Source organism: Ursus americanus, chromosome 18 (assembly GCF_024610735.1).
Source record: "Ursus americanus isolate L20-20 chromosome 18, mUrsAme1.1.p, whole genome shotgun sequence".
Lineage (NCBI taxonomy): Eukaryota > Metazoa > Chordata > Mammalia > Carnivora > Ursidae > Ursus > Ursus americanus.
This window is the reverse complement of record NC_142144.1, coordinates 7,998,110-8,012,332: the sequence shown is the minus strand read 5'-3', so window position 1 is coordinate 8,012,332 and position 14,223 is coordinate 7,998,110. Positions and strand designations below refer to the sequence as shown.

At 62.9% G+C, this 14,223-nt stretch overlaps 2 protein-coding genes across 6 annotated transcripts in view; one reads left to right on the top strand and one right to left on the bottom strand.

Moving 5' to 3' along the window:
• Nucleotides 1–922, top strand: part of LRSAM1 (leucine rich repeat and sterile alpha motif containing 1) — a 37,852-nt gene extending 36,930 nt beyond the window's left edge. For all 4 annotated transcript variants that reach the window (XM_087869357.1, XM_087869356.1, XM_045771061.2 and 1 more), the window contains one exon: nucleotides 134–922. In XM_087869357.1, the coding sequence (XP_087725483.1) occupies nucleotides 134–259 (126 nt within the window). In that variant the 3' untranslated portion in view covers nucleotides 260–922. The remainder of the gene's footprint in view (nucleotides 1–133) is intronic.
• Nucleotides 923–2,577: 1,655 nt separating this feature from the next.
• Nucleotides 2,578–14,223, bottom strand: part of NIBAN2 (niban apoptosis regulator 2) — a 50,605-nt gene continuing 38,959 nt past the window's right edge. For both annotated transcript variants that reach the window (XM_045771036.2, XM_045771037.2), the window contains exons 5-14: nucleotides 13,701–13,868; nucleotides 9,050–9,165; nucleotides 8,394–8,498; nucleotides 8,147–8,309; nucleotides 7,073–7,260; nucleotides 6,138–6,293; nucleotides 5,514–5,630; nucleotides 5,255–5,362; nucleotides 5,059–5,170; nucleotides 2,578–4,637 (exon numbers count right to left, since the gene is read on the bottom strand). In XM_045771036.2, coding sequence (XP_045626992.2) covers nucleotides 4,036–4,637; nucleotides 5,059–5,170; nucleotides 5,255–5,362; nucleotides 5,514–5,630; nucleotides 6,138–6,293; nucleotides 7,073–7,260; nucleotides 8,147–8,309; nucleotides 8,394–8,498; nucleotides 9,050–9,165; nucleotides 13,701–13,868 — 1,835 coding nt within the window. In that variant the 3' untranslated portion in view covers nucleotides 2,578–4,035. The remainder of the gene's footprint in view (nucleotides 4,638–5,058; nucleotides 5,171–5,254; nucleotides 5,363–5,513; nucleotides 5,631–6,137; nucleotides 6,294–7,072; nucleotides 7,261–8,146; nucleotides 8,310–8,393; nucleotides 8,499–9,049; nucleotides 9,166–13,700; nucleotides 13,869–14,223) is intronic.

Sequence of the window (14,223 nt, the reverse complement as noted above, 5' to 3'; positions counted from 1 at the left end):
CTGTGCGTTCGGATGCTGTGTAATGACCATGATTCTTAAGGTAGAGGATGACGAGAGGTCCGGGGGGCTCCGCTGGCCCGTTGCCGAGAACAGGCAGGGGCAGGACCCAGACGCTCCCCCTGTCTCTCCTCAGGCCCAGATGATCTTCCTCAACTGCGGCCACGTCTGCTGCTGCCACCAGTGCTGCCAGCCCCTGCGCACCTGCCCGCTGTGCCGCCGGGAGATCACGCAGCGCCTGCGGCTTTACCACAGCAGCTGAGCCCGGCCACCCGCCGCCCCGGCCCACCACCCCCCTGCAGGCCCGCCACCCCCACCCCCACCCCGCTCCGACAGACTAGTACGGCTCCCCTCCGCCCTGGGTCCCTCACTCACAGCCTGGGAGCTGCCCCCGCCCTTCCTTGCCAAGCACACTGGGCGGGGGAGGGAGGGGGACGGAGTGTTCCTGGCCCGTGACGCCCCTGCTCCTGGAGGAACAGGGGACTCCCAGTGGGAGGATGGCCTGGGGGATTTGGAGAAGCAACTGTGCTGCCATCGGAGCACAGGACTGAGTGTCCGGCCTCTGCCACTGCCCAGCGGTCTGACCGCAGCAGGTCACTGCGCTCTGGGAGCCTCGGTGTCCTCATCAGGGTAACGGACAGTGCCGACAGTGCCGTCCCCCTCGGTGGGGTGGCAGGAGTGCGGGTGGGCCCTGGCCCAGGGGCGGTGCTGGGGTGTGGTGTCCGCCACAGACTGCGGCGGGCTGGCCTCAGGCTGGCGTGCGAGTGTGTGCTGAGGGCAGGCCTTGTGCCACAAGCCACGTGGGCCCCTCCGCTCTCCAGGTCTGCACCTCTAAGCATCCCACCCGCCCCCGAGCAGCTCACAGGCGGGCCCTGGGCTTTGCCCACCCGAAGCAGGAATGTGAATAAATCCACCTCCGGCCTGATCCTTGAGTCCTCACTGGGGCCTGGTGGAACCCGGCGCGGGGGGTGGGGGTGGGGGGGTAGAAGCATTCCCAAATGCCAAGTTGTGCAAATCTGCCCTCATCACGGGTGCACAGACAGCCGGGGCTCCGAGAAGGCCATGGAGAGAGCCGGAGCAGGGTGTGGGGGGGGTGGGGGGGTGGCGCTGTGCACTCCCTGCTCTCCCGGAGAAGAGCCGAGCACCCAGGGCCTGTGAGCTGGGACATGGCGGTGCCGGCACTGGAGCCCGGCAGCGTCTGGACTCCTAAACCCATGCCATGTGCGGGGTGTTCACGGCACCGTCGAAAGGAGCCAGGCCCCTTGCACTTGCTTAGAGCTGCACATTTATCATGTATGTTCAGGCAGATGGTTTTGAACCAAGGGCAGCTTGCTTTGGGCTAGAGGTGGGTCTTTGGGGCACCTGGGCTCTGCCTCCAGCTATCGGTGATCCTGGCCAGCCTTCTAGACTCCTTTCCCCATGCGTTCAGTAAGAAACCTGATGGACCCTGGTGCAGGCCAGTGGCCACCAGGGGGCACTAAGTGCTCACCCCAGGTGCAATGCTGGATGCAGGGCCTGGTCCTAGAGTGGCAGAGAGCCCTGTACCCCTGTGCCCATTTCCCTGATTGGGACCCTCAGTCCTGTGGGATGGGATGGGACAAAGGCCCCTTTCAAGTCTTGCTTTCCAGGCAAGAGCTGGGGCCTCTTCCCAGTCTCAGCCCCCACCCCTGACTCCCCGGGAGCTCTGATGGCTCTCTCCCTCTGCCCCAAACCTGGGCTCAGCTCAGCCGAGGGAGACTGAGACCTGGGCAGGCAGGGACACACAGGGCACAGCGTTTTGCGAATCGCCCAGGCTCCTCGCTAGGCCCAGGAAGAAGGACTTTGATGACCGCCCAGCCCCACTTTTATAGATGGAGCCTGAGACTGAGTGTAATGACTTGCCAAGAACCACAGCAAGACTGGAGTTGAAAGTCTGGTCTCCAGCCCCAAGGCTCCTGCAGTTCCTCACCTTGGCCCTTGTTGCCCAGCCCTCAGCCTCTGGCCACCATGGACAGGCTGGCACCAGGGAAGCCAACGCCCCCCGAGGTGACTGGCTGCCATCCCACCCAGTAGGCCTGTTTTCACTCACCCTTGGATGAGGCAACCATCCCCACCAGCTGTGTGTGTGTGTGTGTGTGTGTCGGGGGGGGTTGCCCTGTAACCTCATCCAGGGAGCCACGCCTTCTTGGGCCTGTTTACACAGGTTGCGGGTGCCCGCCCCCTGCAGTGCTCAGCGAATGCTGAGTGAGCAGGAGTCCCCAGAATGTGCACACCACCGCTGCCACCCACCCTGAGCCCAGGGGCCTATCCCCGCTGTGGATGCCCTGGGGCTACTTGGCCTTAAAGCCACTGCCAGCCCTCGTGGCCTCCCCGTCACCAGAGGCCACCTGCGGAACACCCACACCAATCCAGCTGAGAAAGCCGATCCAGCTGAGAAAGCCGAGCTGCCGTCAGGCCAGTCCCCTGTGCCCCCTGCACCCCACTCCAGGTCAGTGTCCTCCAGCCAGGCAGGCAGAGGGGGTCAGATGATGAGCCCAGAAAGTCAGGGTGCACTGGTGTTCCTAGAACAGCTCTGGCCCAGGTCTCCCCAGACACAGGTCGATGGCTTTAAATCATTTATTGATTAGTAAAGCTTAAACAGTTCGCATAATATTTTCAGTACAATATTTGGGAAGGATGACTGAGAAAACCCCAAGAGAAGGCACTAGAGGAGATGTGAGCACGGAACGTGGTGGAAGAAGGTTAGTGAGACGTCTGAGATGAGGGCTGGGGGACCGGGGTCCCTGAGCACCAGCCACCGCCACACGTCCTGTGGGTCTGAAGCCCCTGCCCAAGGAAGTGGATAAAGGGGACGGAGGAGGCAGGGCTGCAGAGGGGGCTGGGGAAGCCAGGGGATCCCAGGGCCTGGGGGAGGAGTTGCCTCGCTCAACCTTCACCCCCATCTGAGGAGGGAATTTTTCAGGGTGAGGTGACTTGCAGGCAGCAGGGGCCAAGCCACAGCCTGACCCCACATCCTCAGAGGGGCCACCAGTGGTGCCTTGGGGAGCCGTACCCAGCTCCCCTCGTGGACACTGCGTACCCTGGGGGTGGCCCTCAGAAACTACACCCCCCCAAACCCCACCTCTGAGCAGCCTGCCGCCCCTCCGTCCCAGCCCCGAGTGTGTCGCCGCAAGAGGGGCAGGGGGAACAGAGGGACTCCCGGAGGCTGGGTGCTAACAGGCAGGAGCCAGACTCGGCTGGGGTGGGGGTGGGGAATCCAAAAGCCTGCTCCAGCTTCCAGCAGCCTTCCCTCGGCCACCTCAGCCTGCTCTGAAGACACTCCCAGCACTACCTCCCTGCCGCTCACCTTTTCCCTCCCTTGGAACACTTCCTCTCCACAGACCAGCACATTCTGGGCCCTTCTCATTCCAGTCCCGGCCCCTCACCCCTCCTCCTCCTTCATGAGGCATGCCCCCCAACCCAGCATCCCCAGCCTGGCTACTGCCTGAAGTCTGTGTACCTCCCCTCACCCAGAGCAGGGCAAGCAAGGCCAGTGTCCACTCCAAAACTGGTCTCTGGAGGCCCAGCCAGGATTGAGGACAGTGGTCTGGACCCAGAGCTGGGCCTCAATGCCCCATGTTCCTGGTTCCAATGAGCTCCCCCACTGGTGAGAAGGGAGAGAATCAGTGGCCGAGTAACACAGCGAACAACAAGTCTACATCCGTCTGAGAAAGAGGGTAAGACCCGCGAGGGAAACCGGCCCCAGAAAGCAGAAGGGAGGACCCAGGGAACCGGCGGCCGCCGGGTACTCCTCAGCCCCCTCGGCTGAGCCCAGCTCCCAGCACAAGCAGGAAGCCCGAGATCAGCCCCCAGAAGAGAAAACAGGGAACGAAGTGTGACCCAACCCAATAAAGTGACTCAGGTGGGCCACCCCTGTCCAGACCCGAAGTGCCACAACAGCCCTCCCAGCCCTCCACCCCGAGGCCTAGATCCAGGGCTCCCCGCCATAGCCAAGCCTGCCAGTGTCTTGGAGGGGGTGGCCCGTGCGCCATGTCCAGCAGAAGCCCAGGGGGGACTGGCCTAGAACTCCGTCTGCACCCCTGCGCTGTCCTCGGTGGTGGTGTGGATGGGGGGGCGGCCACCAGGGCTGGATACCTGCTCCCCGGTCTCCTGGTCACTAGGCTTGGGAGGCTCAAGGTCCGCAGCCTTTCCAGGAGGAAGGTGCCGGAGGGGTGAGGCGGGCGGCGAGGAGGCCTCAGAGGCTGCCAGGGGCTGGGGGCTCTCCTGGGAGGGGGCCCCGTTGAGCAGAGGGCCGGCCGGCGGGGGGCTCTCAGCCCGCAGATCCCGGGCCAGCAGGCCACGGAGCTCGGTGACACTGTCCGGGGACGCAGGTGGTAGTGGCTCAGAGCCGGCCTCGAACGGCAGCCCTGTCTCCTCGTCCTGGACCACAGACACCACCTGCTTGGCACGCCGTCGCTTTTCCGAATGGGTGGCTGCTTCTGGGACGCTGGGGCTGCCGCCGTCCCCTCCACTGCCGCCGTCCCCTCCACTGCCGCCGTACTCCTCCCCCCAGTCGATGGGCGCGCCCTCGGCCAGCAGGTGCAAGTTGGGGTCGCTGTTGTGCATGACCATGCTGTCCCGGTAGAGGTTGTGCTTCCTCTGCACCGCCGCCTCCTTCACGGCTGTGGAGCCAAAGCGCGGGGTCAGGACGGCCAGCACAGGGCCCGCGGCCGCCACCCCACCCTCCACGGTGCCCAGTAGGACCCCCCCCCCTCATCGCCCCCGGCCTCAGGACTGGTGATTAGCCCAGGCCTCACTGCTGGGAACCAGCAGCCCAAGCTGGCCACCACTGTGTCCTCCTGTCCCTCATCTGACCGCGTCTGTAAGGCCAGCGCCCTGAGCGGACACTCAGGACAGCACAGAGAAGTGATGCTACCCATCCAGGGCCACACAGCGTGCCCCAAACAACCCCCAGGCCTAAGCCTCGTGGTTTTCTTTGCAGCTTAGCCGGTGGGACCAGGGCGACCCCTCGGCAGCCCTATTACCATCCCCCCCCGACGGTGAGGCTCCCCCCACCCCACCCCGCAGCTGACCCTCCCGTACCCTGCAGGATGTCCTTCATGACCGTCTGCAGTACCACCTCCTCGTACGTGTTCTCCACCAGGATGAACCTGGCAAAGTCCTCGAAGATCAACTCCTGGAACCGGGGCAGCTCCTGCAGGGGCAGAGGAGGGGGGGGGGGTCAGGCTGGGGGGAGGGGCTGCCGCAGTGGGTGAGGGGGGGCGAGGGGCACACGCACCGACTTGCACGTGGGCGCCAGCTTCTTGAGCAGGAACGGGATGGTGATCTGCAGCAGCGCCTCCCGGAAGAACCGCTTCCGCACCGAGCTGCTGTCGTAGTCGTATTTCTGCCGGGAGAGACGGGTCAGGGGGCTGGAAGCCCGCAGGTCTGGCCCGAGCCTTGGGATCCTTGCCCGTGCAAGGGGGTCCGTGGCGCCTCCCGTAGGGGCAGCAAATTCGGTACCAGCCCAGGGATGGGGCTCGGGCCAGGCCACTCACCTTCAGCACCCGCTCCAGGATCCGCTGGATGGACTTGCACAGCTCCTCCTTGGTGGGCCCCTTCCCCAGCTCCTGGTGCAGGAGGGTCTCAAAGGTGTACACGGCATTGTCCATTTGCTGCAGGGCACAGCGCGGGCACGTGAAGGCCCTGGAGTGACCACAGCCCCTTCCTGCGCGCCTCGGAGGGGCTCCTCAGCCCGTGCCCCCAGCTCTGCTAGGGAGGCACGGGGGCAGCCTGCGTGGGCAGGTACGGGTTCACCCCTATCTTTACCGAGTGTCTACTGGGTGCTAGCACTGTGCTGGGCACTGGCCAGTCCCTGCCTCAAGGAAACAGAGGTCCTGGGCCCTGCGGGGAGGGGCTTGGGGAGCAAGGAGGGCTTCCTGGAGGAAGGGATCTCTAGGGCGAGACCTGAAAGGGGAGTCTGGATTAACAGGTGAACAGAGGGACAGGTGTTCCAGCAGATGGGAGCACCTGAGAGGCCAGAGCAGGCCTGAGCACTCCAGGGGCTGAGCGCGGCTGCCGTGGGGCCCACGAGGAGGCAGGGCCAGGGTGGAAGGCCATGGAGGGAAGAGCCTCGCCCCAGGAGACGGGGCCTGAGGAAGGTGGGAGGTGCCGGGGCCCACCTCTCGCATGTGAATCTGGGCTCGCTGCTTGAACACGGAGGTGCTGGACACGTCAAAACGCTGCTGCAGCCCGTCGAGCCGCAGCGGCTCCATCTTCTCGTAGCAGCTCTGCATCTTGAGGGGGTGGTACGCCAGCTGGGACAGCTTCTCCATGTACTGTGGGGAAGTGGGGACCTGAGCCGGGGCCCCCGGAGTCGCAGGCCCTGCAGACCCCCGGCTCGCCCGGGCCCCGAGGGACAAGGATGTGAAGGCTGGAGCACAGTTCAGCAGCTCGGGGCCAGGGGAGAGGTTCTCATCCCTTCTGGGGTGCTGTGTGGCCTCGGGCAAGTGGCTCCCCCTCTCTGAGCCTCCGATTCCTCAGCCTCACAATCAGGCAACAGTTTCTCATGATCTCTAAGGTCTTTTCTGGTTCTCAAATTCTGTGATTAGTACTGTCTGTGGACTCCTCAGGTCAGGGTGTGGAAGAGGAGGGCAAAGAGTACAGGATCCATCTGATCTGCACCTGACAACCACGTGGGGCTTCAGGCAGCCAAGTACCCCAAAATGGGGTCTGTGGAAGGCTATGCACCCTGAGAACTGGGTAACTGAGAAGTGACAGAGACGCGCCGTCTCCATGGGCGAGGGACCTGAAAGGGCACCTATTTCTACTTCTTGTCAGAGGCTTGCCTCTCCTTCCCTCCCTCCTCTCCCTCCCTCCCTCCTCTCCCTCCTCTGTTAGTCCTTTGAGACTTCAGTAACCCGCCTGGTGGACAGGGGTCAGTGACTCCCCTTTCCTCCGACTACTGCCCCCAGTGCCTCACGCCCTCAGCCCCTTGGTCTCCAGCAGACCCTCTGGTGACAGGTTATGCCCGGAGCGGCAGTGAGGGCCTGGCGGGGGCAGAGTGGACCCAGGCCCAGCACACGCTCCGTCCCCGGGGCCAGGGACCTGTCCTCACCTCACCCAGCTTGTCGGCACCGCCCTCGTTGATGACGTTCAGGTTCATGTCTGTCACCTCTTTGAAGAAGACGTCCCGCACCTCGGTGAAGCCCTGGCTGGTGGGCACCATCAGGGCCTCCAGGATGGACGGGATGTAGGGCTGGACGTGGTTCCGCACGCACACCTCTGCCTTGGGGAGGATGAAGGCTGCGCCCCGAGGGAGCCGGGTGAGCGGGTGGGACCCAGAGCCCAGGGGTCGCTACCCTATCAGCTTTTAAAGAAAACCCCTCGTGACACCAGCAAACTGATTCAGAGATCCACGCGTCAGAGAACAGGGGCTTCTGAGATTGGCTCCTGGTATTTCTACAAGTCTGAGGGCAAGGAACCAAAGGTACCAGCGTCGTTCCGCTTTGCTCGAGTGGAAACACATCTCTAGGGGACGTGTTGCTTTAACAAAGCAACGCACACTCTGGTAGCCTCCGTGAGCCTCTGCGTTTTGCACACACTGAGCCGGCCGCTGCCCTGTGCGGCCACGCACAAGCAGCCCAGGACACTCAGACCGAGGCCACTCCCCCCAGGGGTGCCGTGAGGTCCCTCCCTCTCCTCTGCCCGGCTACTGCTGTTCGTTGCACCAGATAATTGTCAGCTCCCTGTGTTCTACGCAGCTCATGATGAGAACACAGAGGAGAGAAGGGGCCCCAGGCAACGGACACACACAAAAACTGCAGGCGGCCGGTGTGCAGGGCGGCCAGGGGGCCGGGAACGGAAGGGAACGTACGCTGACCCTAAAAAGTGAACCGCGATCCGAGTGCATCACCCCCGCTAAACTGATGCCTGTGAACCGCGCTCAAGCCCGTGACCAGCCAAAGCTGAACAACACGCTTGAACGTCCCCGACAAAACGGACATCTTCAAGGTCTGCGTTTGCAGAAATGTACACAAAACAACTGCCAGAGGTTGGACGAACAACGGCTCACGTTTGCTTTCATTTTGTAAAATGACCGATGAATCGAGTCACTGGCGTGAAAAGTACACGGGTCCATGGCACAGACGGGAGGTCCACCCCGGCCCCCAAAACATGGCAGGTGGCCTACCTCGGATCTTGCTGGCCAGGTGCTCCTTGGAAGTGATGATCTGGTCCATGTCCGTGCGGATGGTCGCCTCCATGGCTGGCCGCGCCAGCTGCAGCTTGGACAGCACCGCCTCAAAGCGCGCCTTGGCCTGCTCGTACACCATGCGGTACACGGCGTCAGAGATCTGTGGGCAGCGGCACGGCGTCAGAGCCAGAGCGAGGGTGCCGGGCGGGCACAGCACCCCCGCCTCCGGGCCACACGCACCCACCTGGATCCACTGCCGCTGTCGCTCCTGCGGCTTTCCCTTCAGCCGTGGGGCGAGCTCCGCCTTCAGCTCGGGGCCCAGCTCCTCCATCACCAGGTTGCTCAGGATCTAGGACCAGGAGGCACAAGCCGGGGCAGGGGTTAGAGCACGCTCAGCTGGCAGGTTCCTCTCCGCATTCTACTCAAGCCCCAACTCCTCTGGGCTTGGCCTTGGCTCCATGTCTCCACTGCCCTCTCTCTCGAGCATCATCCCCCACGTCCCAGCTTCTCTGCTCGGGGGACCTGCAGGATCCTCAGAATCAGGGGGTCCCACCTCAGGGCCTTTGCACCTGCTGCCTCCCTGTCTGGAATACCACACCCCCCGACCCCCCTCACTGGCACACAGAAGTACGTGCGTTTATTTGTCAAATGTCTGTTTCTCCTGCTAGATAGAGAGCAAGGGCCAAGGCCGCATCCCTCTTATTCACAGAAGCACCCCAGCACCCGGGTCAGGATAGGTGCTCAGTACTGAATCAAGTAAGTATTTCCACCTGTCCAAAACGATCTTATTGTCTCCTTGCAAGCCAGGAGTGCCCCGAGCCCACAGTCTCTGTGCCTGGGCCCGCCCTCTGGACCTTGGGGTGACATCCACGGTCTCCTCGTCAGCCCCCTCGGCCTCACCTGCACCTCATTCCCACACAGCATCTCCCAGGTGCCGTACAGCTCCTTCGACTGGCGGTACGTGCGGATGGCGTCCGTGAACGCAGGGCCCTCTACCTTGGAGTCCTCAGGGATCCCTGCTCCGGAGAGGGAGTGGGAGAGGAGGTCGGTGGGATGGCCCGATGGCCCTCACCAAGACCAACTGACTGCCCGAGCGCACCCTCCCGAGTGTGCAGACACATGCACACCCCCACCTGCAGTCCCGCGGCCTCGAGAGAGGTGGTGGTGGTCGTGTTTGCGGTGACAGTGACAGCGGTAATAACCCTCCGCCGACAGCATCGAGGCACTCTCCTTCATGTGTTCCTTAATCATCTTAAATCTTCCCAACCGCCCCAAGACTGTCCTCAAGCCCACTTTACAGATCGACAGCAGACTGCAAGGTCAGGCCACCGGCTGGGGGTCCCAGGGCAGTGCGTGGCAGAACCGGGACCCGAGGTCACCCCACCCTGCCGGGAGAGGCGGCCGGCACAGCAGAGAGGGTGCCAGAGGAACCCCGGGGTCCTCATTCCAGTCCTGCTCCCTCCCCTACTGGCCACCTCGGGGCCTGCAAGCTTTCCCCACAGAAGGCCAGCCAGTACCCATTTTCAGCTCTGCAGACCAGATGGTCTCTGTGGCAACCACGCCGCTCTGCCACCACGACATCAAAGCAGCCAGACACCATGGAAACCCAACGAGCCGGTAAAACTGGATTTGCAAAAATAGGCAATGGGCCAAATTCTGGGCTGTGCACTGGAGCTTGCCAAGCCTTGCTCCAGATCATGGAACCCTAAGGGCCTCAGTTTCCTCTTCTGAACAGGGACCCAGGCTGGTCTCCTACAGCCACAGCGAGGCTCTAGCCGTGAGGACGGGCTGGGAACTGGTCACGCAGGGGCCCCAGAGCCGAACCCAGCACCGTGCTGCGTCGCCCTTTACTACACCTGGCAGTGACAGGGTGTCATTCCAGTCTGACCACGACACACCAGTTCTAGACTCGTGCTGTTGGTAGTGCTGGCAGCAGCCCACATGAGCCTGCCCTCCTCCCCCGTGCCAGCGAGGTGGGTCGGGGAACAAGGCACAGCCCCCCGGAACGGCTGCCAGGGGAGGCGAGCAGCAGGAAGTTGCAAAATCGACTTGGGGAAGAATATGGTTCAGCACGCGGAGCCAGGCAGCGGGGCGGCCACCCTGGCCACGTGCCCCCGACCGCTGTGTCCCCGGAGCCGAGGAAGGGGAAACAGCAGTCTGGGCCTCCCAAACCCCAGCTCCCACGGCAGTGACTACAGGCTGAGTCACCCCCACAGAGAAAAAGCCCCTCCGGGCGTGGGGAGGACCCCCTCACATCCGGCTGACCGCAGAGTCACCGCCTGTCCGCGCCGGAAGGGGGTCAGCGGTGGGAAATGGGCCCAGAGCCATCCCTGTAGTGGCAGCTCCCTGGGCCAGGCTGGGGGCAGGAGGGGTCTCCCCGCTGTTTCAGGGGTGCCCCAGCTGGGCTGCTGTGCAGAGCCCGAGGTGAGTGCTGCCCACTGGGCCAGAGGAGGGAGGAGGAGCACGGTCTCCCCGAGACCAAGTGTTGCCGAGAACACGCGGGCTGTGCGCTGCATGCAACCGCTCTCACCTGAGGGCATTGCCATTCTACAGACAACAAGCCGGGGTGCTGGCAAGGCAGGGCTGCTTTCCAGGTGGCAGGGAGGTGAGATGCTGGGTGGGGGCAGCGGGAAGGAGGCTGCGATGTCCCGGGCCCTGGCTCCCGCCAGACGTGCGGTCTCAGACCCTCAGGACAGCTCCACTCCGCATGCTGGGCCGCGGAGTCTCATACAACGAGGGCCCCCCTCCTGAGCTCTTCCCCTGAGCTTGGCTGTAAGGGGCTGCGTGGTGTCCCCCCAAATCCCTATGCTAAGGACCTAACCCCTAGTACTTCAGAAGGTGACTGTATTTGGAAATAGGGCCTTTAAAGAAGTAATTTAGGTAAAATAAGGTCATGGGGGAGTCCATCCAGTATGACTGGTGTCCTTATCAGTAGAAGGAATCTGGGTGTAAAACATGCACACACCATGGGGGGGGCTGTGTAAAGACACAGAGACAAGGCCCGAAGGAGGCAGGCCTCAGAAGAAAACTAACCTCCCGACACCTTGATCTTGGACTTCCAGCCTCCACAACTGCGTAAGCCACACAGTCTGGCGCTTTGTTATGGCGGCCCAAGCAGACCAAGACACCAGGCCGGGGCTAAGACCTCGCACACATTCCCTCATCTCATCCTCACACGGCCCCGTGAGGGATGGCTGTTCTCAGTCCCACTTTTCCTGATGGAGGAGACAGGCTCAGAGACGCCAAGTTACTGGTCCGAGGACACACAGCTAGGGAATGGCAACAGGAGGGCTCCAACACAGGACCAGCGGACTCCAGCCAGACCTGGAGACTTCCTGCCTGTGGGGTCATCAGGGTCAGACTGAGAAAGGAAACTGCATTCCTCAGTCCCAAGCAGCAGGCTAAGGGGGATGGCAGTCAGACAGGAAGAGGCCTTGACCTCTGCAGCCCAGGCCCGCCCTGCGGGCTCAGCTCAGTGCCCCAGCTGCCTCTTGCCACCCCCAGCTGCTCCAGGAATGCAGGATGTAAGGGGGGCCTTGGGACGAGTTGGCGTCCCCCCAGCTTGGCCTCCTTCCCCGCCCACCCCCCCCTACTTCCTGGCAGCCCCCAGAGTGAGCAATTCCAGGATCCACAAATTCCAGGCCCAGCCTCCAAGCTAGAGGAAGCAGAGAACTTTCCCACAGTTCTCAGGGTAGAAGGAAGGCTCCTCTAAAACCAGCTGCAGGCTGCCCCTTCTTTCCCCGCCCCCTCCTGCCCACAGCACCCGCACCCACCCACAGGGCTCTCCCCAGCCTCCCAGGTGAGCTCCCAGCTGTGCCAGGCACAGGGCCAAGAGCTCACCCCAAACCAGCTCATTTAGCCCTCCCGGCAATCCCACCGAGCTCGAGCTTGTCATCCTCGCATTGTGCACGTGGGGAGCCCACCCCCAACCTGGGGTGGCCCTGCCAGGTCAGCCATTAGCCCTGGAAACCTGGAGAGGGCAGGGCTGGGCCAGGGCTGGGGCAGGGAGGGAGGAAGAAGGGAGGAGCGGGGGCGGGTGCCCAGGCCCGGCAGTCAGAGCCCAGATGGCCTCCGCCCAGCCCTGGCCCCACAGCCCCAGGGGATCTGGGAACAGGAGGCCTTTTGTGGGTGGCAGGGCCTGGCCCAGGTGACAGGGGTTGGCCCGACTGAAGGCCTGGTTCCTCCCACCTGACAGATTCCAGACCGGACTCTGCAGCACAGAGAGGATGGGTGGGGCAAGCCGAGTCCCCACGGCAGCTGGGTCTCCAGGCGTGGGTGCCCACGCTGTCCACCCACCACCACGGGAGGCATGCCGGGCAGGGAGGGTGGGGGTGGTAGCCTCCTGCCCGCCCCAGGCCCGGTCACCAGGAAGCAAGTTCAGGTTTCAGCACAGGCTGCTCCTTCCCCGAGGGCACAAAGATGCTCAGTACCCCTATTGTCCCCATTTTTTGATCAAACTCCTTAGAGCCCTACAGGGCCCTTTGGTCGGGACCCCAGTGCCCCCCAGCGCATTGGGTCACCCTCCCCCACTGCAGGGCTCCATGCACCTCCTCCTCTAAACCGTCCCCGCCTCCAGGCTGCCCTCCACGCTCCAGGCTAGGACGCTGCTCCCCCCACTCGAGGACCATTCATCCTTCAGGTCTCAGCAGAACCATCAGCTCCAGCTAGCCCACCCTCTGCACACAAGGGTCAGGTCAGTACCCCCCAGCACATGCACACCCTCCAGGCTCCCGGGGTGGCTCCCACCCATGCACCGGGCACAGCCACCCCCCCTGCTTAACATCTGCCTCCCCCATGGGGCTGCCGGCAGCACAGGGGCAGGACCCGGGGCGGGCTCCCTCCTGCAGCCTCCGCGCCCAGACACTAAAAATGTTCATTGAATGAATGAGCAGAAAGAGACCTCAAAACTCTACAGAAGGGAACACCGAGGCCCTGAGAAAGGACATGAACTCCCAGGCTACCCTATAGGTCAGGGGTAAGGCAACAAATGATGCAACAAAAGAAGTCCTGGGGTGCCTGGCTGGCTGGCTCAGTCAGTGGGGTGTGCAACTCTTGACCTGGGGTTGTGGGTTCGAGACCCACGCTGGGGGTAGATACTGCTTAAAAATAAAATCTTTTAAGAGAAATTAAACAAATGAATAAATTAGTCTTTACACCAAGCATCGAGCAGACTCTCACTGTGAATCCTTACAAACACCCTAAGACTCGGGACGGACTATTATCCCATTTTATACAGGCTCTGAGAGGTAAGCTGGTCCTGAAGTCATGTTGCTAGGAAGGAGCAGAATCAGGACTGTGGTTCTGTGCTCCAGGGTCCAAGGGCTCAACAACCACACCCGCTCTGAGAACAATTTCCCAAATTTTCTCTGAGCAGGACAGAACTGTCTTCTTCAAGGAAGAAGGTTAAAAGGCAGCATCGCAATGTCTCCCTACAACCAACCCCCCCCCCCACCGCCAGAAACAACAGCTCGTAGAGCAGGGTTGCCGCACCGCACTCAGCCGTTAGGTGTCGCCACTCGGGAGTGACCCAGGCGCCCCGCCCCCTGCTCACCATTGTTGCAGTGCCGGATGCAGTCCTGCAGGACCGCTTGCCACTTGTCCTGTTCGGCCTCCGTCATCATGCAGAAGTAGTAGTGCCGGGCGGAAGGGTGCCAGAGGATGAGCGGGAACTGCGTGGGGCACTTGAGGATGGGGGCGGTGCCCGACTTCGACGTGGTTCCTGCGGAGACAGCGCCGGCTGAGCCACTGCCCTCTGCAGTTTCCGTCTGCCCGGGCCGGCAGGCGGCGCATCCCTGGGCCCAGCTGCCAGGGCCGGCTGAGGTCCAGAGAGGGCTCGCCTGTTCCGGGCTGACCGGCAAGTCAGGGCGGAGGCAGCATGCCTCTCTGTCCCTGCATCCGCCGCAGCCCAGCTAACGGGACCTCAGAATCCCGTGGCATCTGTTTGGACCCATTTCTCAGGGCGGGCACTGCATCTCGGGAAAGGCTCTGAACCCCATGCCTAAAGCACAAGCAACGCGGTCGGAGCCCTCAGGCTCAGAGGCTGGGCGTTACCTTCTTGGGTGTCCCTTCAAATT